At 42.1% G+C, this 27511-nt stretch overlaps 1 protein-coding gene across 5 annotated transcripts in view; it reads left to right on the top strand.

Annotated features, from left to right (window-relative positions):
- The window catches only part of mical3a (microtubule associated monooxygenase, calponin and LIM domain containing 3a), a 117854-nt gene that overhangs the window by 25289 nt on the left and 65054 nt on the right, over positions 1-27511 (top strand). For 3 of the 5 annotated variants that reach the window (XM_052152916.1, XM_052152912.1, XM_052152915.1), the window contains exons 2-16: positions 4171-4538; positions 4653-4860; positions 6852-6968; positions 7109-7210; positions 8517-8672; positions 8963-9063; positions 13661-13918; positions 14237-14352; positions 15118-15244; positions 15757-15850; positions 16320-16467; positions 19439-19635; positions 19765-19883; positions 19972-20043; positions 20138-20317. In XM_052152916.1, the coding sequence (XP_052008876.1) occupies positions 4272-4538; positions 4653-4860; positions 6852-6968; positions 7109-7210; positions 8517-8672; positions 8963-9063; positions 13661-13918; positions 14237-14352; positions 15118-15244; positions 15757-15850; positions 16320-16467; positions 19439-19635; positions 19765-19883; positions 19972-20043; positions 20138-20317 (2262 nt within the window). In that variant the 5' untranslated portion in view covers positions 4171-4271. Of the gene's footprint in view, positions 1-4170; positions 4539-4652; positions 4861-6851; positions 6969-7108; positions 7211-8516; positions 8673-8962; positions 9064-13660; positions 13919-14236; positions 14353-15117; positions 15245-15756; positions 15851-15942; positions 15970-16319; positions 16468-19438; positions 19636-19764; positions 19884-19971; positions 20044-20137; positions 20318-22412; positions 22515-24543; positions 24628-26239; positions 26348-27511 lie in introns of all 5 variants that reach the window. The other 2 variants (XM_052152914.1, XM_052152911.1) reach the window with 2 other exon arrangements.

The following is a 27511-nucleotide window of genomic DNA, read 5'->3' as shown; positions in this document are numbered from 1 at the left end:
TGGAAGGCAGGGGTTTCCTCCGCCTCTGTCAGCGGTTCTCCCGCTCCAGGTGGTCGGTAATGAGCCCCTCCCTACTCATGGACAGCGGTCTTCCCTCTTACCCCGGCGCATTTTAGCGGCCGGTAGGGGTCTCCTCCGCCTCGGGCAGCATCCCTCCTCCCCTCACGGTCTGTTGTCGTTCCTCCGCTTTCAGTTGGCCGGGCTCCTCCGTTCCCCGGCGGACGGCCGCGGCTGCTCCTTTGTGGTGGGCGATCATGGCGATGACTCTACTACGGCGCATCCCTCCTCCTTCCCGTGCTTCGCCAGCAAAGTACAAGGTAAAAGGGAAAGGAGGAGGCAAGAACCGGACGAAGCATCAAAGTAATATTTAATTATTAGCTCTCACTCTCTCTCTCCTGAACTCTGTATCCCTCTTGTCGGCTTGATTAGCCTGATTAGTGGCTGGGCGTACGTCAACACGGCCCGGGCCCGCCCTCCTCCTCGCCACAGATCTGTTTTAATCTCAAGCACTTTCCATCAAAACAAGGTGACTTTCCAGATATTCCAGTACTTTCTAAAAGCTTAATTCAGGCACTTTAAGGATCTTGTGTGAACCCTGTAATCAGTGTAGACAAAGTGCAGAAGAGAGAGATTATGATGTTTGACGGGTCATTTAATTTACGATCACATGGACCGAATACAGTGTTGCAATTTCTGAATATCGAGTTATGCCACGATATATTTCATTAATTGTTTGGTTCACAATATCTTTCTACGTTTTGGAACAACATGAGGGTGAGTGTATGATGACATCATTTTCATCTTTAAGGACTGAAAATGCATTTGTTATATTTGTGCCGTACATGTGGAAGCTATGAAAGGTGATGTCATAGTATCATGCCTCTTTGTGTTTTGGGGACTTCCTTTGGCAGACTGTGGATTTGATCCTGTCGCTGGTGCAGCAGTTTTGTATCGGTGAGATCAGGAGTGTGTTTTCACAGCAGAGGAGCTCCATGAATGAGTCTTTCACCTACCCAACCCTTTCATCCTGGAGATTTCCTTCATTCAGACCACACCTCACATGTCTGACTGCGTGTGTGAGCACATGTCCTTGACTCTTACAAACTGCTCGTTTGGGATATTTGACATCTTCTATTTCAGTGGCTGAAACTAGCTGTGTGGGCACTTTCAAGAGTGACTGAATGAAGAACGGGTTTCTTTTGATGGCGTTCCGGATTGTTTGTTCAGTTTTCTCCCTGTTGAAATACATTTAGTCCTCATTGTCAGTCTGAGAAGTTTTCTGAGCACTTTCAACACACATATTTTGCAGAAATCAGCACTTTTAAGATTTGAGTCCGATGCCAAAGATATCAGGATTTGGTCAGTCTGTGCAGAAGTATGCAGTATTCTGACATTAGGTATTCTCACCATTTAAATGCACTGATGCATTACTGTATTGCATGTTAGGCTTGTTAAGTTTGTTGTGTGGCTGCACAATAATCAAGCTTTGTGTTGCACATCAATTCTATTTATTTTACGACCATGTCTGTGTCTCTTCCACAGTGGAATGCACAAGACCCCCAGTATATTTGAGCATTTCCTGTTTGTATTTCTGTGTGGTCATCATACTTCCTGTGCCACTGACTCATTCTCAGATAAGAGATGGGCATGAGGCATGTTCAGATCCTTAAAGCCCAAAATATACTTTGGTTTTGATGCGAACGCTTGGAGTCTGTGTGCAGTCGAATGCCTTTCAAAGTATACTTCTTTTGACTTTGGCCTTAAAGGTGAAGTGTGTTATTTTTTGCAGAACATATTGCAGGCGGAATTACAAAAATATTATTTTCTAATGTGTTTCTGGGAGGTCAGGGTGGGAATTTGTTTTCTTATAGTTTTTCCCTTGCAATAAATTACCATGGTTTTACTAAAAAAAACATTTTAACCTTGATATTTGTAGTAAAACCATAGTACTAATACAGGAAAACATATTTTTGCTTCAAATAATATGGTATTTGTAGTAAAACTATTGTAACCACTAGATTAGCCATGGTTAATATATAGTAAAACCATGGTTACTATGGGTGCATTATACTGTAATAAAACCGTGGTTACTATGGGTGCATTATACTGTAATAAAACCATGGTTACTATGGATACATTATACTGTATTAAAACCATGGTTACTATGGATACATTATACTGTATTAAAACTATGGTTATTATGGGTGCATTATACTGTAATAAAACCATGGTTACTATAGATACATTATACTGTATTAAAACTATGGTTATAATGGGTGCATTATACTGTAATAAAACCATGGTGGTTATGGATACATTATGCAGTATTAAAACCATGGTTACTATGGGTGCATTATACTGTATTAAAACTATGGTTACTATGGGTGCATTATACTGTAATAAAACCATGGTTACTATGGGTACATTATACTGTAATAAAACCATGGTTACTATGGGTGCATTATACTGTAATAAAACCATGGTTACTATGGGTGCATTATACTGTATTAAAACCATGGTTACTATGTGTACATTTATATTGTATTAAAACCGTGGTTACTATGGATATATTATACTGTTTTAAAACCATGGTTACTATGTGTACATTATAATGTATTAATACCATGGTTACTATGGATACATTATTCTGTATTAAAACCATGGTTACTGTGGGTGCATTATACAGTAATAAAACAATGGTTACTATGGGTACATTATACTGTATTAAAACCATGGTTACTATGGGTACATTATACTGTATTAAAACCATGGTTACTATGGGTGCATTATACTGTAATAAAACCATGGTTACTATGGGTACATTATACTGTATTAAAACCATGGTTACTATGGGTACATTATACTGTATTAAAACCATGGTTACTATGGGTACATTATACTGTATTAAAACCATGGTTACTATGGGTGCATTATACTGTAATAAAACCATGGTTACTATGGGTACATTATACTGTATTAAAACCATGGTTACTATGGGTGCATTATACTGTAATAAAACCATGGTTACTATGGGTACATTATACTGTATTAAAACCATGGTTACTATGTGTACATTTATATTGTATTAAAACCATGGTTACTATGGGTACATTATACTGTATTAAAACCATGGTTACTATGGGTACATTATACTGTAATAAAACCATGGTTACTATGGGTACATTTATATTGTATTAAAACTTGTTTTAATTAAAATTAAAACATATAATAGTTAAAACATTAAAAATGTTTACTATTATATTGTAACCGCAAAACATATTGCAAGGGAATGCAAAACAAAACTCAATCTACCTTTTTAATTTGACCAAACATGTTCCTGTCCCAAACTCACACCATTGGTTATTATCGAGTGTTGCTAGGAGCAGAATTGTAATAGCACCTCAGAGCCACAGTGTTTACACTTTTTGGGAAGTTATCTTACAAATGGCTTCCTTGTTGTTTCTGCATATTTACCAGGGATTGGAGAAAGTATTTTAATATAAAGATCCTTTGAATTACGTGATGTTGTTCAGACGAGGTGATGATTGTGTAAAATCGTGGTTCACGCGACTCCGATCGGATGTGTTTTAGAGGGAAATGTGGACGTTAAGCGCAGCACTTCAACATGGTGAATAACGAATATTCAACAAATAAATAGGCTAAATAACTATAACCTCTTATTGCACAAAACTATCAAAGTAAGAAATAAGAAAGGCTCCAGTACAGAGCAACTGAAAAACCAAATTCAAAAGCTCATAACTAAGATTTTGGGAACACAATCTATTTCAAGACATTCAGCAGTTTAAACCTTTATTTAATGACATTTTTGAAAACTTTTCAAACCTGTTTTCTAGAAGTTTTCCATAGCAATTTTGACCCATATCTTGCACACCTGCATGGTATCATGTTCTAGCCCTGTAGAAACCACAGTGTAATAATGAAGTACAGCATACTCTAAATGGTCATTTATCAAAGACTAGACTTGGATTTCTGTGAACTGGAATTAGAGTCATTTGGACTGATAGGTATCATACAGTTCCTGTTTGAAAAACTATTTTTACAAACTTGATGACTGTAGATTGGAAGTTTTTAAAAAAGATACTCTTTACTGTTTATTTGGAGCCTGGCTTCTACTCATTGACAAAGACATCTTTTCTCTCATCTTTCAAGGAGAAAATGACCAACGCTGACAGTTGAATCTCAAACGCACCGACTCTGAGTGAGCTGGACGCGGGCCGTCCCGTAATCCCCGCTTGTCGGGTTCAGGGACTATGGGCGATGGGGGCATCGGTGTGGGGGTGAATCAGTCCCATGTGCTGTTTGACCGCTTCGTCCAGGCCACCACCTGCAAAGGCACTCTCAAGGCTTTTCAAGATCTTTGTGACTTCCTGGAACTCAAGCCCAATGAATACCGCGTGTTCTACCACAAACTCAAGTCCAAGCTCAACTACTGGAAAGCCAAAGCTCTCTGGGCCAAGTTAGACAAGCGTGCCAGCCACAAGGAATACAAAAAAGGAAGGGCCTGTGCCAATTCTAAGGTATGAACGTTTTCCTGGGGCAAAACATGCTCAAACATACTCAAAACAGAGTCTTTAAGAGTCTTTGTGGTGTGTTTTGATGTTTTGTACTCTTTTGTTGATTGTGTTCTTCAGTGTCTGATCATCGGAGCTGGGCCATGTGGTTTACGTACCGCCATAGAGCTGGGCTTTTTGGGAGCCAAGGTGGTTTTGCTGGAGAAAAGGGACGCGTTTTCCCGAAACAACGTGCTCCATCTTTGGCCTTTCACTATTCAGGATCTGAGGGGTCTCGGAGCCAAGAAGTTCTATGGCAAGTTCTGCGCTGGAGCCATCGACCATATCAGTGAGTATTATTCAAACATATGTCACTTTAAGATAAAGGAATCTCTGTTCACACCTGAAAGTCCTCATGGAAATGTTGTGCTCATGAGGTCGGAAGTAGTAGTTACGATACAGTGTTCAAGTGATTTTAGTCGGAATGATGATTTGCAATGTCATATTTGTTTTTCTTTTTACTTACTGACAAAGACAAATCAAATATATATATTTAAAATGTCCTAAGTCCACAAGAGGGTGCAATTTAAAGGAGAAATATGTAACATTGCCATCAAGTGTTTCAAATGGGTACTGCAGTACAAATGGGTGACTTAAATGGGTGACTTAAATGGGAGACCAATGTCAGCAAGATTGTTAAAAAAGCTCACCAGCGACTTTTCTTTTTAAGACAACTTAAGAAATTTAAGGTGTCCAAGGTGGGAATGCTCCACTTCTACAGTGCTGTGATAGAGAGCACACTTACTTTCTCCATCACTGTATGGTGGGGTAATTGCTCAGCAGAGGATAAATATGCGCTGAATAGGGTGGTTAGGACAGCGTCAAGGATAATTGGGTTGGACCTCCCTAAGATCTGTGACATTTACAACACCCGTCTACTTAAAACTGGACTGAAAATACTTAAAGATTATTTGCACCCCGCTAATTCCCTTTTAATGGCATCAGATCCCGAACCACCCGTTTTTCAAATAGCACTTATCCACAAGTTGTGAGGTCCCTCAATTTACACCAACAATCGTTATCTGCTCTGCTTACACAATTATGTCCTCAGTATCACTAAATGCATTAGCATTTTATCTGATTTATTTATTTATTTGATCATTTATTATACTTATCCATTGGTAGCAACCCAAGTATTTGTCTTTTGATTTTGTTTTGTTTTTATTGTATATGTCATGTCTGATGATGTGTTGTAATTTTGGTCCAATACTGTCTTGTACTGTCCTGAGTGAGTCAAATCACTAAAATGAATTCCAGGCGATTTGTATCGTTTTGGCAAATAAAGACTTGAACTTGAACTTGAACTTAAAAATATTGGAGAGAGTGGTCTCCCCCGCCCCCTCCTTCCCAGACTCGAAGCTCACGCGGGTTGCCAGGTTGAGGTCACGCAACAGGAATGAGCAAACTGACAATGGCAAGCGGCAAGTTGATCAGCTAATGTATACGTTTGCAATGTTGTTATTGTTTGAAAATTATAAACCAGCTCTGTCAATGTTAGCTAGATGTTTTGCTGGCTTCCATGGCTACAGCGCGCTGTGTTTGCCCGCTAACTTGTTTCAAATCTGGCAACCCGTAGTGTCTAAATACTATTGGGGAATGGGCAGTGGGCGGGATCACACAGGCCAAAACACTAACAGAAATTCCGGCCCAGAACGGACATTTCAAAGTAGAATATTCTGGCTGTAACATTGTTTTGGAGTAGCCAGTATTTCAACTTCTTTGACACTCTTTACTGTGTGATTATTAGATACATTAATACTGATTTGATGCATTATGAATGCATGCATGCCTATAACAGACACCATGCATCTTATATACATTTAGACATCGCACAAATCTGACATTTTGAAGAATGTCTCCCGTCTGCTTATACATTAATGTCTGTGTTTGCTTTAATGTCTCGTCAAGACGGTGCAGACTTAATCCCGTCTGTTTACACTCTCGAAATGCACTAACAGCCCTGTTTACATTACATTAATATCGTCTAAAGATGGGTATTGTGATTAAAAACAGCGTTGAGTCTCGTGCAGGAGCGCTCATCACACGACACAAGTGCACGGGCAGACACGCATGTGAACGTTTGAAAGCAGTCGGCTGTAATCAAGGTAGTGAATTTAGTCAGATCTGGGTAATGCTGGTATTTTTTAACATCGATGGCTATTAAAGTATTGAACTGAGCAGAGATTCCATCACACTTTAGTCCTAAACGCTTTAAATGAAGCTAACCTAACCCTAACTCTTTGCATACTGGATTTGTGTTTGTGGAATCTCTTGTTACAGGTATTCGACAGTTGCAGCTGATGCTTTTGAAGGTTGCTCTTCTCCTGGGCATTGAGATTCACGTCAATGTGGAATTCAAAGGCCTCATTGAGCCGCCAGAAGACCAAGAGAATGAGAGTAAGATCACGTTATCTTGCTTTCATATTACAGTTCAGTTGGTCCATTCACATGTTTCCCCTTCAAACACTGCTCCTGGGAAAGACCAGAGAAGAAGTCTTGTGGGAAAAGAGCTTGAGCATGCTGTTGGTTTTTTCCAGGAATCGGGTGGAGAGCTGATGTTCACCCCAAAACACATCCAGTTAATGAGCTGGAGTTTGATGTCATCATCGGAGCTGATGGGAGGAGAAACACACTGTCAGGTAAAATGATCACACTTCATTTCATTATTATGAACATCCTGTCCAAGTCTTGGGCTTTTAACCCTTTAAGCTCTGTTGGTGTCCTTAAAGATTTCCTGTTTCAATTGCATACCCAAAATTAAAGGCTTAAAACTCGACAAAAATAAAAGCAAGAAGGGTCAGTTGTTTGGATCATCAGCCGAATGGGAGGATAAACTAAAAGTTAAAATGAGACAGTTTACCCAACAGACTAGTGCGACGCGTGCATCACGATTGAATAAACGCCCACTTTGCAGCCATTGACCAGGAGAATAAGAAATGCCAAAGCCAAACTCAGGTCAGAAATGTACATTATTTTCTTATTTTTCTTATTTTACATTTATATATCTCTGGGAATAAATACAGTGGCTCTGAAAATGTAGTTTTGTTTTGTTCCCAATCATGTCAGCTGTATCTGAGACAGAGCGATCAAAAGTTACAACATTACAAATATAATTGATCATAGTGTCCAAAAACATCTCCAAACAAATAAAAGATAATAATTGTACATAAGAACTAATTACACATGCAAACACAACAATGACTAAAGGTTTGCATAGCATGCAGACATGATTTTAGTCATGAGATTTCACAGAATGAGTTTCATTCTGTGTCATTTGAGTCATCATTGAGTCTGTGTCGTGTATTTGGCGCCATCTCCTGGTGGTCATATGTAACATTGTGCTTCATGTGGATTATCTAATGATCTATACATCTGATTATCTTGTGTTTGGACTCCATTGAAAGATAATCACAGACTCTAAGTAATGGTTTATGTTTAATTTATGGTTTGTGAAGTTATAAGGGAACATGTGGCATATAAGCAACACTAGCATAATTATCAAATACATATAATTAGCTGTTACTCGCTATATTTTCATCTGTGAGTAAATCAAATAGTCTGGTTGTATTTTACTCTTTAAGATCTTTCCAACAACATATGACACATGAATATTTGATCAGTTTGATGTTTTTACCGATTGCAATAAATCTAATAAATAATCAAAACGTATCACTTCTGATTTGTCTGCAAATTTTAAAGCACTTGTTCAGTTTTGGTTATCATGTCTACATGCATTGGAAAGTAGAGCTTCTAAACTTTCAAACGAAACCTTTTGTGTTGGTCAAAACTGCAGTTATTAATATATTGTTGTGGGCCAGTATGCAACCACCCAGAACACCCTAACAACTACTTAGCAACCATATTACACCCTTTCAACCCTTTTCAACATTATCTAAACACATTAGCAGCGGCATACACTTGAGCATGTTTCTGCCGTCTCTGCAGGGTTCAAGAGGAAGGAGTTCAGGGGCAAACTGGCTATTGCCATTACAGCCAACTTCATCAACCGCAACACGACAGCAGAAGCAAAGGTGGAGGAGATCAGTGGAGTCGCCTTCATCTTCAACCAGAAGTTCTTTCAGGACCTCCGAGAAGCCACAGGTGCAACAGTCGGTTTGACCGATACTTTCCCACTTAATCGGTTATCGGTTCTTTAACGTCAGGAGTAAATCTGGCATCCCTCTTCTGACTGTCGTAATCCATCTCTCTCAATGTCGTTCTCTCTCTCTCACAATGTTGTTCTCTCTCTCTCTCTCTCTCGCTCTCTCTCTCTCTCTCACACACTCTCAATGTCGTTCTCTCTCTCTCTCTCTCTCTCTCTCTCTCTCTCTCAATGTCGTTCTCTCTCTCTCATGACATCACTCTCTTGTTCTCTTGCTGTCGATTTGCAGGGATTGACCTGGAAAACATTGTCTACTACAAGGATGACACACACTACTTTGTAATGACAGCCAAAAAGCAAAGTCTGCTGGAGAAAGGAGTCATCCTACACGTGAGTGATCAAAGACTTCACATCGCTCTTTTATTCTCAATGGTTCACACAAAAACTGAAAATTCAGTCATCATTTCCTCACCCTTATGTTCCAAGCCTGTATGACTTGCTTTCTTCTGTGTAACACAAAACGAGATGTTTAACAGAATGTTCACGCTGCTCATTTCCATACAATGATAGAATATAGTGACCAGGGTCTGTTTAGCTTTTAAAAGGACAAAAACGCCACAATAGCTCCATAAAATGATCATAAATGTCCATTCAAGTTGCTATATTCTAGATCTTTTACATCGTTAATCACTGATATCACCCCGCCACCATTTTAAATAGATTGATATAAACATTGAAACCACTTTTTGTCCACAAACAGCTTCTATATGTGCCAGAAACATGTGAAACGTACATGCTATAGGTTATTCGGCTCGTCGAACGATGTGTATCATATTTGACGCACACGGCGTTATAGGGTTAAATATACAGAAGTGCGAAGGAGATGTGTAGGGAAGGAGTCGTATCGACTTTTTTGTCCTTTTTGGCGCTTGACAGCCCCTGTAGGCTTTTGTTCTATGGAAAAGAGCAGCATGAACACATTCTTCTTTTGTGTTCTATTAGTTTGGAACAACATGAAGGTGAGTAGTTGATTACAATTGCAGTCAAAATTGCATTTTGGCTCTTGTCAGCCCGCTTTGTTTCAAAGCCAGCACAATGGGACGGGGCCACTGACGTTCCCACTCATTAGGTGTCTCTGCCAAAGACCAGAGAGTATATGTGATCATTAATGTGAATGGACAGTTTGTTCCCATTTTTCCACAATGAACTCTTCAGCTCTTGCTCGCTCTCTCTTTTCCTCTCTCGCTCTCTCTTTTCCTCTCTCGCTCTCTCTTTTCCTCTCTCACTCTCTCTTTTCCTCTCTCGCTCTCTCTTTTCCTCTCTCACTCTCTCTTTTCCTCTCTCACTCTCTCTTTTCCTCTCTCGCTCTCTCACTCTCTCTTCAGCTCTCGCTCTCTCTTATCCTCTCTCGCTCTCTCTTCAGCTCTCGCTCTCTCTTTTCCTCTCTCACTCTCTCTTCAGCTCTCGCTCTCTCTTTTCCTCTCTCACTCTCTCTTCATCTCTCGCTCTCTCTTTTCCTCTCTCACTCTCTCTTCAGCTCTCGCTCTCTCTTATCCTCTCTCGCTCTCTCTTTTCCTCTCTCACTCTCTCTTCAGCTCTCGCTCTCTCTTTTCCTCTCTCGCTCTCTCTTCAGCTCTCACTCTCTCTTTTCCTCTCTCACTCTCTCTTCAGCTCTCAGCTCTCTTTTCCTCTCTCACTCTCTTCAGCTCTCGCCTCTCTTTCCTCTCTCGCCTCTCTTCAGCTCTCGCCTCTCTTTTCCTCTCTCGCCTCTCTATCATGCTCTCGCCTCTCTTATCCTCTCTCAGCCTCTCTTCAGCTCTCGCCTCTCTTTTCCTCTCTCGCTCTCTCTTCAGCTCTCGCTCTCTCTTTTCCTCTCTCACTCTCTCTTCAGCTCTCGCTCTCTCTTTTCCTCTCTCACTCTCTCTTCAGCTCTCGCTCTCTCTTTTTTGCTCTCTCTTTTCCTCTCTCGCTCTCTCTTTTCCTCTCTCGCTCTCTCTTCAGCTCTCGCTCTCTCTTTTCCTCTCTCGTTCTCTCTTCCACACTCTCTCGCTCTCTCTTTTACTCTCTCGCTCTCTTTTTTCCTCTCTCGCTCTCTCTTTTACTCTCTCGCTCTCTCTTTTCCTCTCTCGCTCTCTCTTCCACTCTCTCTCACTCTCTCTTCAGCTCTCGCTCTCTTTTTTCCTCTCTCGGTCTCTCTTTGGCTCTCTCGCTCTCTCTTTGGCTCTCCCTCTATCTTTCGCTCTCTCTTCAGCTCTCTCTCTCTCTCTTTCCCTCTCTCACTCTCTCTTTCAATTCAATTCAAATGAGCTTTATTGGCATGACAAATTGTACATTGTATTGCCAAAGCATTTATATGAGCATGAAAAATAAAAAATTAACAAAGTAGAACAAATTCTGTATTAAAAAAGTGTGGAAAAACAGGGAAAAAAATCAATAAATAAAATAAACAGTGTATATACTTTGAGTGTGTGTGTGTGTGTAAATGTAAATGGGCGCATCACTGTTTGGTCGACTCTTCCCTCTTTCACTCTCTCTTCCTCTATCTCTTGCTCATTCCCTCTCTAGCTCTCACTCTCTCCATCTCTCTCTCTTCCTCTCTTTCGCTCTATCTCTCGCTCATTCCCTCTCTAGCTCTCACTCTCTCCATGTCAATTTCACTCTTTTCCTCTCTCTCTCTCTCTTTCTCTCTCTCGCTCTGAATTTAATTTTCAATTTCTCTCTCTCTCTCTCTCATACAAATTCACATCAACTGATATAATGAGGCACAGTAATGGCTCTAATTGATGTAGCCTGAAAGGCTGCAAGAGAGTCATGCTTGTGTTGCTCTTTTTTCTGGATGAATTACAGTGTCTAACACACTTGTGTCTAATACTTCAGCATTGCACATTACCTGCAATAGTGCTGATTGTGAACGCTCTTGTGTTTGAATGCACTTGACTGTCAGCAGAAACAAACACTTCAGTCACAGCCGCATGAATCACTGAAAGGCCCCATGGACTCTATTGCAACATTCATTAGCTTGTAGTCCATGTATATTCGCTGTTAGGCCATCTATAATTGAATGTACTTAGTAAAATATTAGCAGATAAACACATTTAAAATGTGCTGACTCCCAGGAAACTGGACAAACAATATTCATATGCATGTAGACGATTTCCTTCCCCCAATAAAAAAAGAAAGTACCGTTTTTGGGATGTGACGCAAACTAAAGAATGATTGCAATTTTTATTTTTTGTTTTTAAAAGGACAAGCTCCTTGATATGTCCTGTCCCAATTACTTGCTTCAATATTAAGTGCATTAAACATATATATATATATATTTTTTTCATTTCTTATGGGTGTTAAAGACCTTTGGTCAGGAAAGAAGCAAGCTGGGACCCTAAAGTTTTAATTATTATATCAATTATAATCAGAGTCTGTAAAAGCATATAAATATGAGATAGCTATGTGTTATATATCATTGGAACATATATATCACTGCCAAACTGCAGAGAGTTTTAGTGTATGAAATTCCCACAGACACACACAGAAACACAAGTGTCTTTTGTTATAGCTATAATACAGAAGCTGGTCATGTAAATAACTACAAACTCCGTAACGGTCATTTCTCTGTGTGGTCAGCGCCTCTTCTATGAGTCGTGTGAATGTCCCGATCTAAGGGGGAGAGATTGAAACTGCACACGCTTAATGCAGCTAGACTATAACGTGATGACTCAAGACTTATTGAATCATAATATATGTGTCACTGTGCGTTTCTTATCGTGAAGACAATTGGCAAAACACTTCTTTATTAATACGAGTGAGTTTGTTTTTTTGTGGGTTAAAGATGGATTAAAGAAAGGTGTCTTTTGCACGCTTTTGTTTTTGTTTTGGCTTGTTTTTAAAATAAATATCGAAAACTCCTTTAAATAAAAGATGCATTGATAGATCTTAAATATAAGTATATTTTGCTCACTGCATACGGCTCACTGTATACTGCTCACGGCACACTGCATACTGCACACCGCACACTGCTTACTGCATACCGCAACTGTATACTGCTCATGGCACACTGCACACCGCACACTGCTTACTGCATACCGCACACTGCATACCGCACACTGCGTACTGCACACCGCACACTGCTTACTGCATACCGCACACTGCATACTGCACACCGCACACTGCTTACTGCATACCGCACACTGCGTACCGCTCACGGCATACTGCATACCGCATACTGAATACTGCACACCGCACACTGCATACCGCACACTGCATACTGCACACCGCACACTGCTTACTGCATACCGCACACTGCATACTGCACACCGTACACTGCTTACTGCATACCGCACACTGCGTACCGCTCACGGCATACTGCATACTGAATACTGCACACCGCACACTGCATACCGCACACTGCATACCGCTCACGGCATACCGCACACTGCATACCGCTCACGGCATACCGCACACTGCATACCGCACACTGCATACCGCACACTGCATACCGCACACTGCATACCGCACACTGCATACCGCACACTGCATACCGCACACTGCATACCGCACACTGCACACCGCTCACTGCATACCGCACACTGCACACCGCATACTGAATACCGCACTCTGCATACCGCTCATGGCATACCGCATACTGAATACCGCACACTGCATACCGCACACTGCACACCGCACACTGCACACCGCGCACTGCATACCGCTCACTGCATACCGCTCACTGCATACCGCTCACGGCATACTGCATACCGCATACTGAATACTGCACACCACACACTGCATACCGCCCACCGCATACCGCCCACTGCACTCTGCACACCGCACACCGCACATGATTAATTGTTGCATTAATTGCCCAAATAGGCGAATAATCGGTTAAGAGCTAATGATTAATCGTTCTAATAATCGTTAGAATAATTGATTCTCAAAATAAAAGTTAGTTGCAGCCCTAGTGATTGATTGATGGTTTTTATGTCTCATGCAGGACTACGCAGACACAGAGATGCTGCTCTCCAGGGCGAATGTTGACCAGAAGGCTTTGCTCTCTTACGCCAGAGAGGCGGCCGATTTCTCCACCAACCACCAGCTTCCTACGCTGGACTTTGCCATCAACCACTACGGCCAACCTGATGTTGCCATGTTTGACTTCACCTGCATGTACGCCTCAGAAAATGCGGCACTGGTCCGCCAGTGCAATGGGCATAAGCTACTGGTGGCATTGGTGGGAGACAGTCTTCTAGAGGTGAGGGAACATAGGAAATAGAAATGTTCTTGCAGAGGGTTTGAGATTTATTATTAATGCCAACTCTAATAAAGATGAAGTAGCTTCTTAAAACAACTTCTGAAAAGACATTTTCTCACATGCATTTAAAAACCGCCACTTAAGCGTCGGTGGCAGTGGAAACAACACACAATTATACTGTCTAGACCAAAACCCTGCGGGTAGTTTTTCCACCGTTCTTCTTATTGTAGGTGACCGATTGCTAATATGCATTTTACAGCCTCTCATATGACCAATGAAAATGTGTTTGTGTTTTTTTGTGTGTGTGTGTGTGAACAGCCATTCTGGCCAATGGGCACTGGAATAGCGAGAGGATTCTTGGCAGGGATGGATACAGCGTGGATGGTGCGGAGTTGGGCTCAGGGAAACACTTCTTTGGAAGTGCTGGCTGAACGGTAAGACTAGCACACTGCATACCGCACACTGCTCACTGCATACTGCTCACTCCATATAGCTCACTGCATACTGCTCACGGCACACTGCATACTGCACACCGCACACTGCTTTCTGCACACTGCATAGTACACACGGCATACTGCTCACTACATACTGCTCACTGAATATGGCTCACGGCACACTGCATACTGCACACCGCACACTGCACACAGCTTACTGCACACTGCTAACTGCACACTGCTAACTGCATACCGCTCACTGCATACCGCTCACTGCATACCGCTCACTGCACACGGCGTACTGCACACGGCGTACTGCACACGACACACTGCATTCCGCTCACTGCATACCCCACACTGCATTCCGCTCACTGCACACTGCATACAGCACACTGCTAACTGCTGATAGCATAGTGAACACGGCATACTGCACACTTTACACCGCTCACTGCACACCGCTCACTGCACATGGCACTCTTCACATGGCACACGGCACACTGCCTACCGCTAACTGCACACGGCACACTGCCTACCGCTAACTGCATACCGCTCACTGCGCACAGCGCTCTGCACACGGCACACTGCATCAGCATTTCCTGCGCCACAGCAAAATAAGTTCAAAAGAGTTTTGAGTAACCCTGTTTAAGTTTTTATTTGATGCAATGTTCTTTTTCTTCTTGCACTATTTTGGCTGGACACTGCAAAAGCATTTCAAATTGCATGGGAAAAACAGCATGTTTTGACCATACATCTCTTGGGTTTCAGGGAAAGTATCTATCGCCTGCTTCCTCAAACAACGCCTGAGAACGTGAGTAAGAACTTCGGTCAGTACAGCGTTGATCCAGCCACACGATACCCAAACATCAGCCTCCACCAAGTGAGACCGAACCAGGTGGGTTTACATGCAGCATTTTATTTAGTTTATTTATTTATATAAATTCCCAATGCGATCTAATTCCTCATGGTTTAGAGGACTCGCGGAGGACGCCACCTGTATTGTTGCCTCCGCGTCTGAGACCTGTTCTCCGTGGCATCTACGCACAACTCGCCAAGCGTCCCACCGAGAGCGAGAACCACATTATAGCGACCACGAGGAGGTTACCCCATGTGACTCTACCCTCCCTAGCAACCGGGCCAATTTGGTTGCTTAGGAGACCTGACTGGAGTCACTCAGCACGCTGTTTTCAATAATGAAAAATTAGAAACGTTGCTGAGTAATGTTCGATTCATTAAAGCGTTCAACAATCCTAATAGAAAACATATTGCTGTAAATATCTGAAAAACATGAATAAAACAACACCTTTGCACCTTTCCTTATATTAGTGCTCCTGACAGTTGTGCCAGCGCCTTTTGCACAGACAAGCATCAATTTAAAACCAATTTAACGACCCAGTCTTTCCACAGGTGCGACATCTCTTAGACACCGGAGAGACCAGGGATTTGCACATTGACATGGAGAATGTGGTCAACTCTTCAACCCCTAAACTCTCAAGAAACGGTGGGTAGACTGTGGTTCATCAGTATTGTATATTTTCTCTTTTATACATGTGATGGACTCAACGTAAACTTGACTCATCATTTTCATCCTAGAACTTCTACTTGAGAAGCATTTGCAAGGTAACTGTGGATGCTTCCAATCCGAATGCATGATGCAATGTTTTAAAAGAGTAGTCTGACATAGACTGGTATGATGTCATTCAGTGCTTGTAGACTTAAGCACAGCTGTTGCACTGCCATTACTAACATTGCATAAGGAAAACGAAAGGGACTGTTTTAACCGTTTCCGACGTTGTGAATGTCTTGAATGTTCCATAACCCCTCAAAAGAGAATGAAATGCACCTTGGAAGGTTTTTAGACCCTGGTGAGGTCATGTGACTAACACTGATACAAACACTGGTTCCTCGCTAGAGCGTTACATTGCTAAATGCTCAGATTTGCACCGATTGACTTTGCTTTCCTCCTTCAGAATCCATCGTGCGCTCCAGTAAGCTGCTGAACTGGTGTCAGAGGCAGACGGAGGGCTGCAGGGGTGTCAGCGTGTCTGATCTCACCACGTCCTGGAAGAGCGGTCTGGCCCTGTGCGCGCTCATCCACCGATACAGGCCAGACCTCATGTGAGTGCAGCATGCCACATGCTGATCCTAACAAAAGTCCTGTGTTATTACGCTGCTATATTTAGAGATGCTGGAATGGAGGACAAACACTGGAGCAGCAGAGATTCAGTTCAGGCAAAGAATGACAAAACTTCAATTTGAGAGCAGATGGAAGTTTTACGGCCTTGTCATGAGAAAATGGTTTTAACAGATAGGAGCTGCACGTTTATGCCGCTCGTTTACAAAGAAAAAGCTTGTGCCCGGCCTGCCCGAGAGCGTCCCAAAGATGACCGCAGAGTGGACTGACTCGCCTTGAAAGGGGCTTTGATATATTAGCTCGCTGGGGCTCTGATAAACAAGTGCAAGTGATGGCCCGCCGTTGCCGTAGCAACCTAGAAAAGAGATGTGGCTGATGCGGAAGCCCAAACGCGACGCCTCGCTCACGCCCTGCTCACGGAGTATGTGTGAATCCTTAAAATTACAATAATTTTTGTGTTTTCTAGTTTACCTTTGAAGTAAACCTTCACTATCATCCAGGGCTGGACTGGTAATCTGGCATACCGGACATTTTCCCGGTGGGCCGACGCACTTTGGGGCCGATCAGGGGCGGACTGGCCATTGGGAGAACCGAGCAAGCCGGTGGGTCGGCCGCGAAACAGACCGAATGTGCCGCGATAAGCTAAAATGAACATTCTACAATATTATGATTGCAGATTTTTACCAAAAGGTTTAAATGTGATTTTAGGACATGGTTAATGAAAGTCAGGTTGGGGCATGTTGTCACAAGTCATTTATCAATTGCAATATTTGATGGCCAAAACGTTTGGATATTTTTGTACGCTATCTTTTCCATTTTTGCTACTTCATGAATCAATTTGTGCCTCAAACGTTTGCAGCTACTGTGTTTAATATGCTGTTTAATGCTGGTGTAGATTTAAAGAGGCGTTCATTTTTGTTTGCTCGCTGTGATGGAGGGGCACACTGCATACCACACACTGCACTGGTGAAAATATCATGGCTCCTATTGCAAGAGTGTTTAGTCAGTCGGCACAGTTGATATGTCTTCACCTCGTTACATATAATGGTCTATTTAATGTCTTTGATTTGTGCTTTTATGTATCACACTAATATCAGTGCATCTGGGGCAGTTGCTCTCTTGCAGTGGGGCAGAAGGGCAGGATCTCATGTTGCATCTGTTTTCAGCAGCTGAACAGCCCCATTAGTATTTGACACACATTAACATTATTAGAGCTAATGCTGAGTGACCTTTAAAAGCTTCTGTTTGTTCTGGTCAGCTGAGCTTCACTGCGTTTGTGTTTGTGATGCAGCATTAGTTGAATCCTCACCGGAGGATACTGGAGGCCAATAATGCCCTCCCTCACTCTCCTCTAGATACAGTGCGTTGCTGAAGCGTTACGTGTGGGGTATTAGAAGGACATGTTGAAAGTCATCTGTTCTGTCACCACAGCAAATTTGGCAACTCTACCTCAAACACTCTAGCGCCACCAACTGCCCAAATTATGCACTCACGTTTATGTTAATACGTTTTGAACTGTGAGTCCTAGAAACTAAATTACAAAATGTTTGCGCCAAAAAAATTGGCCTGCATCATCTAGAGGCACTCTTGATAAAAATATAATCACCGAATTTTGATAAACTATATGAAAATGTTTTCGAATAGCACTTCAATGAATTTGCAGAAGAAAGTGCAAAATTGAATTTGAGGCTGTATCTCCACAACGCTTTCAGGGATTGGGACTAAAATTGGTACGTGTCATCACCATTAGGCCCTGAGGTTACCTGCATAGTTTTGGAGCACTGCCCCCTACTGGTAAGGAGATAGCAAAAATTCTTAGATTTTTTTTTGGGGCTTTTTTAACACTTGAACACTTGACCAAAATAACAAAAAATGTCTCTTTAGATCAAGTGCTACATTCTGACCATGCGTTCATACCAGAGGCGGCGAGAGCGTCAAAATTCAGTCTAGCTGCCCTGCCAACAACGCTATGAAAGATTCGTGGGCGCACTGACGTAGTTGAAATAGGCGGCAACGTTCGTTGAGTGCTTGGTTTTGTGAACTATGTTTAAAGGGGTCACAAAACATCCAGACATGTTGACCGGTATCTTTATTGCCGACATATCACAAGTAGCGTACATCCTCATGAAATCTTTTAATATGTTATTATATAATATTATATAAACCATAATATCCACTTCATCAACTCACCTGGCACACCAACAATTTCAGACACCTTTGTCCACTCATTGTTTTTTTTTTAAATGTATATCCTTGTAAGCAAACAGGGACAGATCATATATTACGGGAAAACCCGCAATGGCAATAATCAATTGTCTTCGGAACTATTGCTTGGTGGGAACCAAAGTTTACCCTGTTGTGTTCTTTAGACTTCGCTAAAGCGGAGCACGCCGAACCGCGTCAAAGCCCACACCGCCCAAGACGCACCGTTTCTCCCCACCGAGAGACGCTGGCTGCCATAGAAAATGAATGACTTCCGGTCGATTTGACGCTCTCGACGCCTCTGGTCTGAACGCACCCATGAGTCAAACGATACCACATTTTCCTATGTTGGCCATTTTCAATGTCGGCCATTTTGAATTTAGTCATAAAATGCTGTATTTTAGGAAACGACTTGGCGTATCAATACGAAATTTGGTATGCGTCTTTGGCACCATGCTCTGAAGGGACTCAATGTTTTGGGACAGCGCCACCTTGTGGTCATAAATTATAATGCTATTTGTAGAAATGCAATGCTGCTCATTGTTCCGATAATTGGCTTGACCACGGTATAGCTTCTTGCAGCTATATTTCAATATACAACCATTAGTTCCGGTCTTCACAATCGTGCCGAAACAGGGCCATATCGCACTCTTGCTCATGTGGTATTGCTTTATTATATCCCCTATAGCATTTGCATATTAACATGATTATGCATTATAGTAATGTTCACTGCTTTGTTATTGTGTCTTATAGTGACTTTGACTCTCTGGATGAGAAAGATGTGGAGAAGAACAACCAGTTGGCTTTTGATGTGGCTGAAAGAGAGTTTGGGATTTCTCCCATCATGACCGGGAAGGAGATGTCTGTTGTGGTGGAGCCTGACAAGCTCTCAATGGTGATGTACCTCAGCCAGTTCTACGAGATGTTCAAGGACACGGTGCCACCTGTTGGTGAGTTAAAGCACTGCAATGATGCAAGAGACAATGTGTGATTTGATTATGCTGTTTTAAGAGAATCACAACTCCTATCCATTGAGAGTTTGGGGTAGTTTATCATTCTTATTTCTTTTCTTGTTCTAGAAAATCACAACCTGAGTCCTGAGGAGAAGGCAGCGTTGTTTGCCAGCACTAAATCACCCATCTCATTCCTCAGTAAACTGGGCCAAAGCATCGCCATCTCACGTAAACGAAACCCAAAGGTAGTCAACCACAGCTTCTGTTTCACACTGCGGGATTGTTTGGTTCTTTTGGCCTAAATACTCAACTCCTCCTCAAAATCTATTATAGGACAAAAAGGAAAAGGAATTGGATGGATTGGGGAAAAGAAGAAAGACCAGCCAGGCAGGACAATCAGAGGATGTAAGGCAAAAGTTTAGACCATTAGATTTACAAAATATTGTTTTTTGTTGAAGCACTCACTTAAACGCTTCATTTCTGTTCTTTAAAACATCAGGGTGAGATGCTGAGCATTCCTCTAGACGACAGGCCCACTTTATCGACAGCCCTGACAGAACGTAAAATCGAGTCTTCTGCAGCAGCTCACAACAACAACAGAGTGAAATCGATGGCCACACAGCTGCTAGCGAAGTTTGAAGAGAACGCTCCGGCACAATCTACTGGACTGAAGAGACAGGTGGGCTGGAGTTTGGATGTCTGTATGTGTGTGTGGAGTTATTGCCCAAAATCCCCCCCCCCCTCCCCCCTGCATATTGGGTGACTGCTATGGGGACATGGTGGATTATTCCCCAAAGTGACAATTGAATTAAAGGCTCTTCCTTAAAATATTTTGGTTCTGATATGCGATGACAGGCCAAGCAGGTTTTAACAATGCACATATATTATTTCCTAAAAGACGAGGCACTCTATCTAGGTCAGTCTTAAGGACAAAACATACTCTACGCAAGTATATGAACGCAGATGCGAGCACTTAGCCTCCGTTTTGCCAGTGAGCAGTCCGGATGCTTAACATGCGTTCTTGCGTTACTGTGACTGTTATGAGGCTTTTCCACTGCACGGTACAGCTCGACATGTCTCAGCATTTTGGGGGTTTTCCACTGTGGATAGCACCTGGCACCTTTTTAGTACCACCTCGGTCGAGGTTCCAAGCGAGCCGAGCGATACTAAATGTGACGTCTAACCCTGCAGATCACTGATTGGTCAGAGAGAATCATCACTACCTGCGTCACTGGGTTTGCGACACGCGACATCAACCCGCTAGTTTTAAAGTTAGCAACAGTGATAGCGGTATCATTTGTTCACGCGACTTTCATATTGTAAAAAGAAATGGCTGTAAATAAACGAGGTGCAGACGTTCCTCTCGTTAGCGACAAACTAAACAAAGAAGTCTCTCAGGAAGTGTCTCAGCTGTTGCCCGCACACGGCTACCACTTCCGTTTTAGCGGTTCTGTATAGATATCTATAGTGTTGATGTCAAAGTCATTCATAATATCTTGTATGACATCTCTGACCATCTCATGTCACGTTATAGTTTAGTGTAATAGTACAAGACGGGCAGGGAGGAGGCGGGAACCGGCTGAACAGTCAACATAAAGGTTTAATGATATAAATCATTAAAACAGCAAAAAACATAAACGAACAGACAGACATGCAACGCGGCCGCATGCGTCTATCTCTCTCTCACTCTCTCAAACTGGCACCTCCGGCTCATCTTTATCCCCCTCCCGGCTGATTGGCCCGATCCAGGGCCGACCCCGCCCTCCTCCTCATCACACTCCTCTATCCTGGAGGGAGGGCATTGCCCTTCCGACCTAACATGCCGGCAGGACTTCCCCGCCTTTCTGGAGCCCTGGGAGAGAGAGCGAGGGCGAGCGACAAAGAGAGAGAGAAAAACTTGCTCGCTGGTTCCCGGACACGTTGTCGCCCAGTCCTCAACCGCTCCACTGGGTCCTCCCCGCATGCGTCTCTCTCTCTCTCTCTCTCTCTCGAACTGACGCCTCCGGCTCGTCTTTATCCCCCTCCCGGCTGATTAGCCCAATTCAGGGCTGGCCCCGCCCTCCTCCTCATCACATTCAGGTAAGCAAATTTTTTTGAGTGTTAAACTGGGACGGGAGGGAGCAGCTATATTTATACATACATACACACACACATACACATGTGAAAGTGTATGTGTTACTTTATATTACGTTTACAACTATTTTAATCGCATTTAAGCATCTAAAACATTTAGTGACAAAAAACATCTCTGCATTTTCACGTAGTAAAGAGGTGCTGTAGACACCATCCATAACATACGTAATGCATTTTGATCAACTCTTCTTAGTAGCTTCAATATAAACAGGAAGAGTGGAGTGCAGAAAAGGGGCGGGGCTTAATAAGGTGGCTTTGTATATGAAGCTTGTGTTCTCTGCATCACTGTGCTGTCATCTACTGGAGCTGTGGAAGATAACGAGTCCGTTTAGTTCTCACGTGTCTTTGGTCACGCAAGGAGGGACTCTTTGTATGTCTGTGCACACGTGTGTTTCCTTCAACTTCCTGCATGAAAGCCGTTACATGTCTCGTAGTACATCGATACTTTTCGTGCATGTCAGTTCATTCAAAATTCATTGTTTTCTTTTGCTGCTTTCAGTTTGATGTATGTATGGTATATTGCAGGTGTCTCCTGATTTATCACTCTTTTTCTTTTCCGTTCTCTTCCCTCACTCCTTTCATGAATGTTGATGGTGGCTCATACTTTGCTTTGGCATTTCCTCGCATGTCATGGGTCACAGGGACATTACATGCCCAACCTGGGGCTCCTCATGACCCCGTCTGCGACCCCTCCGTCTCTGAAAGAGTCTGTGCATCTTGGCCCGGTCCCGGCATGGAGGAAGGTAACGAGTGTAGTGCAATCCCATGTCCACCCACTCAGATCACCCCGACTCATCCATATGTGTCATTGTCTTTTTGTGTAGATTATAACACTGTGTTTGTATTATGTTGAAGTGTGTCCTAGTAACATATACATTTATTGAATCCTCTTATGGTATTGTAGTAGTGCACCTCCCTTTGGTATTCACAGTCATTTTTGACCGGAAGGGTCAGATGTGTACCCCTTTTTTGATGATGATGATGATGATGATGATGATGATGATACTTCCCTGAAGTAAGAACAATACAATTTTGCATTTCTTTTGTTATTTTAATCTTATTTACATGTACATTTATAAATGTTACCATTAATTTGCATAAACTATTCAGAAACTAAACTTCTATGAATTGAATCGTGAAGTAAAAATGAGATTGTGGCATAAATTGCAGCAGATGTCTTTGATCTGGTGAATATAATATCAATAATGAGTTGAAGATCATGTGACGTCAGTAACAGACAGTAGATGTCTGTACACACACACTGTACAGTCTGATGATTATTAATAACTAATTTTATATTGTATCACAAGATATGCATTAGGAGATATATTTACACATGATCAAACTGTTATTTGTCAAAGTTTAGCTTTTAAAATTCATGTGACGTGTCAGTTTTAGCAGTTAATGTCATTATGATCAGTCAAACCTGACCATGATGTTACAAACACACAGAATAAACATTTATACCAATAAATGATCTCAAACATAGAATATAAAAACTCAGAATATAAAACATAATAATGTCAAGAAAATGAACATCAAGAAACAGAAATTAACTGAAAAATTCTGAAAAGTAAATTAGAGTAAAAAACATTTTATAATTTCAACCTTTCTATAGTAAAAGTTTTTTTGCTAATGTGAGTGTGTGTGTGTGTGTGTGCGTGTGCGTGCAAGCGAGTGCGCGTGTGTGAGTGTTTGTTTGTGTGCGCGTGTGAGTGTTTGTTTGTGTGCGCGTGAGTGTGTGCGCGTGAGTGTGCGCGTGAGTGTGTGCGTGTGTGTGTGTGTGTGTGTGAGAGAGAGGCGCGTGCGCGTGAGTGTGTGCATGAGCGTGCGTGTGTGAGTGTTTGTGTGTGTGTGTGTGCGTGCGTGAGTGTGTGTGTGTGCGTGTGAACGTGTGTGCGCATGAGTGTGCTCATGAGTGTGTGCGTGCGTGAGTGTGTTTATGTGTGTGCGTGCATGAGTGTGTGTGTGTGTTTGTGTGTGTGTGTGTTTGTGTGTGTGTGAGTGTGTGCATGTGTGAGTGTGCGTAATTGTGTTTATGTGTGTGTGCGTGCTCATGCGTGTCGTGAGTTTTGCACTGAGGATATTTTAGAGTCTCACTCTGTAATTTCTGTCAGTTTTTTTCTGCATTGTGGCTGATTTATAGATTGTATTTGACCGATAAAAATGTTTTTTTTCAATGGCCGGTTCATTTTGACTGTGAATACCAAAGGTGTGTCTTTTCACGACCACTTAGGACTTATCGAATCAAGCCTGATTTATTAGCATTTTATTTATTTTAGTTTTATTTATTTGATGTTCTGATGGCAAATGAAGGAAAAGTCACCAAGTCTTGAACTGTTCAGATAAAAGAAGCCATTTTTAATAAATGTATTTTGGTCAAAAATGACTGAATACTATAGAGGGGGTTAATCTAATGCAATTTAACAAGCTACTTTCTCGTCTAGTCTAGAGTTGACCAAGTACAGTCCGTTCAATGATCCGTGTGCAAAATAATTTCTCTAAAGTCGTTGAAACCATTTGTGCATAAATTGATGCATTGAATTGATTCTTATTGAAATCTAGGGCCTTCAAGACAGTATGATATATTGAACAGACTGTACTCTCGCAACCTCGTTGCTTGCGTCAAATAAAAAATGGCCTCTACTGTGATAAAGTCCCATGACTGGCTTTGATATGATCTGTTAAGTGTGTGTATTTGAACATGCATTCTCATGTGAGAAGAAAGCATGCTATATACTCTAAATGCATGCTGTGTGTGTGTGTGTTCAGAGGCGAACACAGTTACAGGAGCAGATGAGTTTCCGTTATAAGGAAAGACTGAAGTGTCAAACTCTGCCCAGCAGACAAGAGCAGGTAGAAAACACACCCTGGCATCACCCGTGTCTTTCTAGTGTTTCCCCGTGTAGAAACCAGATTAGATCCATGCAGCTATCATTGTTCTGCCCATGTATATGTCTTTAGACAGACACTGTTGTTGTTGTTATTGTTGTTAGTATTTTTATTCAATTAGGTGTGCTCAGCACATTGGGAAGCTCGAGGCAAATCTTTCCACAGTATGCTTTAGTGTTCATTATTTGCATTTCCAGTTTGATTGTGATGAATGAACCGAACCCTTTGCTTATTGTTCTGGTGCTTTCATATTCCCCGTTCTCAGATTGCAGTGGTTTAGATGTGGTTTTGATAGCGTTGTTATGCATTCCCATGCACTTGGGAGGTCTGTGTGTGTGTGTGTGTGCGCAAGTGTTTCTAATCACTCTGTGCTTGATTATCAGCTCTGAATGGCGTGTTTTTGTTTTCTAAAGGTCGCTGTTGTTTGTCCTTTGATAACACAACATTCCTGTCCATCATCAAGTGAAATAGAAAGTCCACGTGTGAGAAATCTAACGGCTTGAGTTGTTTGTGTTTACTAAGTGACTGTAGTGTTTCAGAAGCTACTATGAAACTGTAGTGGAGAAGCAAGTTTGAATCCAGGGCGCGCTGAGTGACTCCAGTCAGGTCTCCTTAGCAACCAAATTGGCACGGTTGCTAGGGAGGGTAGAGTCACATGGGGTAACCAAATTGGCCCGGTTGCTAGGGAGGGTAGAGTCACATGGGGTAAACAAATTGGCTCAGTTGCTAGGGAGGGTAGAGTCACATGGGGTAATCAAATTGGCCCGGTTGCTAGGGAGGGTAGAGTCACATGGGGTAACCAAATTGGCCCGGTTGCTAGGGAGGGTAGAGTCACATGGGGTAACCAAATTGGCCCGGTTGCTAGGGAGGGTAGAGTCACATGGGGTAACCAAATTGGCCCGATTGCTAGGGAGGGTAGAGTCACATGGGGTAACCAAATTGGCCCAGTTGCTAGGGAGGGTAGAGTCACATGGGGTAAACAAATTGGCTCAGTTGCTAGGGAGGGTAGAGTCACATGGGGTAACCAAATTGGCTCAGTTGCTAGGGAGGGTAGAGTCACATGGGGTAACCAAATTGGCCCGGTTGCTAGGGAGGGTAGAGTCACATGGGGTAACCAAATTGGCCCGATTGCTAGGGAGGATAGTCACATGGGGTAACCAAATTGGCCCGGTTGCTAGGGAGGGTAGAGTCACATGGGGTAACCTCCTCGTGGTGGTGATTAGTGGTTCTCTCAATGGGGCGTGTGGTGAGTTGTGTGTGGATCGTGGAGAGTAGCATGAGCCTCCACATGCTGTGAGTCTCCGCGGTGTCATGCACAACGAGTCACGTGATCAGATGCGTGGATTGACGATCTCAGAGGCAACTGAGACTCGTCCTCCGCCACCCGGATTGAGGCGAGTAACCGCACCACCACAAGGACCTACTAAGTAGCGGGAACTGGGCATTCCAAATTGGGAGATTAGGTTTAATTAGATGGGTAGAAACAGATTATCAGAGGAGTGTTTGAGGTGTGGCATGTGTGATATTATATGAACGGGGTTCTCATCCGTCTCACTGCTCTCTCGTCTCTCTTAAGGCCAGCGGTGGTTCTGAAGTCTTGAGGAGCTGCCCTAAAGAAACCATTCTCCTCTCTTCCTCCTCACCTTCATCTTCATTCTCTTCATCATTTCTTCTGCATGCGCAGGTGACACTCCGCACATCATCCTGTCCTCCACCTGTACTAACTCTTTTTCCTTATTCAAGTCACTTTATCTCAAGTGTCCTTCTAACAGTTGCGCAGAAGACTCTGGTGACTCTTTAGCTGATAATCTTTTAAGGCCCTGTTTACACCGGGGATGATGTGAATTGCTAGTGAGAATTGCAGGTTTTGTTTTTGTTTATTTCCCACCCTTCTAAAATGGTTGACACCGAGCACTGCGTAATTGTTTTACACTCATTCACATACGTAAATGTAATCCATCGCAGATATGTTTAATGATTAATTGAATGTTGGACCTTCAAGTGTGATTGTTAGGGATGGGATGAAATATAGAAATTTGACCTCACGATTCGAATAAAAAAATAAGACAAACCGTATCGAGGCACAACACGATATTTCAAAATGTATGTGATTGTAAATTAAAGACCCGTCAAACATCATAATATCTCTCTACTGCGCTTTATCTACACTGTTTACAGGGTTCACACAAGATCCTTAAAGTGCTTTTAGATATATAAGTACTGAAATACCTGGAAAATCACCTTGTTTTGATGAAAAGTGCTTGAGCTTAAAACAGACCGTTTGCTCCGTGTAATGTGTGTCCATCAAAGATGAGGCGTCTTAATATCCTTTCTGTTCTTTACAGTCAGATAAAAAAGTTAACATAAATATTAATCTCACACAGCACGGGTGTGTTAAAGAAACCGAGAGATTCTCGTTGATGTTCGCTGAACCGGAACACTGTAAGCCGCTCGTTGATCTCTTAAAGTCACAGTAACCTTTTTAGTGTTTCTTATACAAATGAATGTAAACTCACTGTTATTAATTTTTTCAAACAGTGATGGCTCATATCATTATTATATATACCATTTTATGATATAATATTAATTAATATAATGTAGAATTATTACAAAGTTAATTATAATGATAAATAATAAAAATAAAAATACTCACTTTCACATACTTGTTCAGGATCTGTTCAGTTCTATTGCTTGTTCTGCACCTGATCAGACTGAATGTATCTCACTCATTCTGAAGGTTTATATGTTTGTGATCTTTTCTTACAGATAAACGTATATGAGAAACTATTATTATTTTTAATTTTGAGCATTTATATTGTGTATTAAAGAACTACAGAATGTGCCTTTT

This window comes from Xyrauchen texanus, chromosome 21, assembly GCF_025860055.1.
Source record: "Xyrauchen texanus isolate HMW12.3.18 chromosome 21, RBS_HiC_50CHRs, whole genome shotgun sequence".
NCBI lineage: Eukaryota > Metazoa > Chordata > Actinopteri > Cypriniformes > Catostomidae > Xyrauchen > Xyrauchen texanus.
The sequence above is the reverse complement of the archived record's forward strand: the minus strand, read 5'-3'. Positions and strand labels throughout refer to the sequence as shown.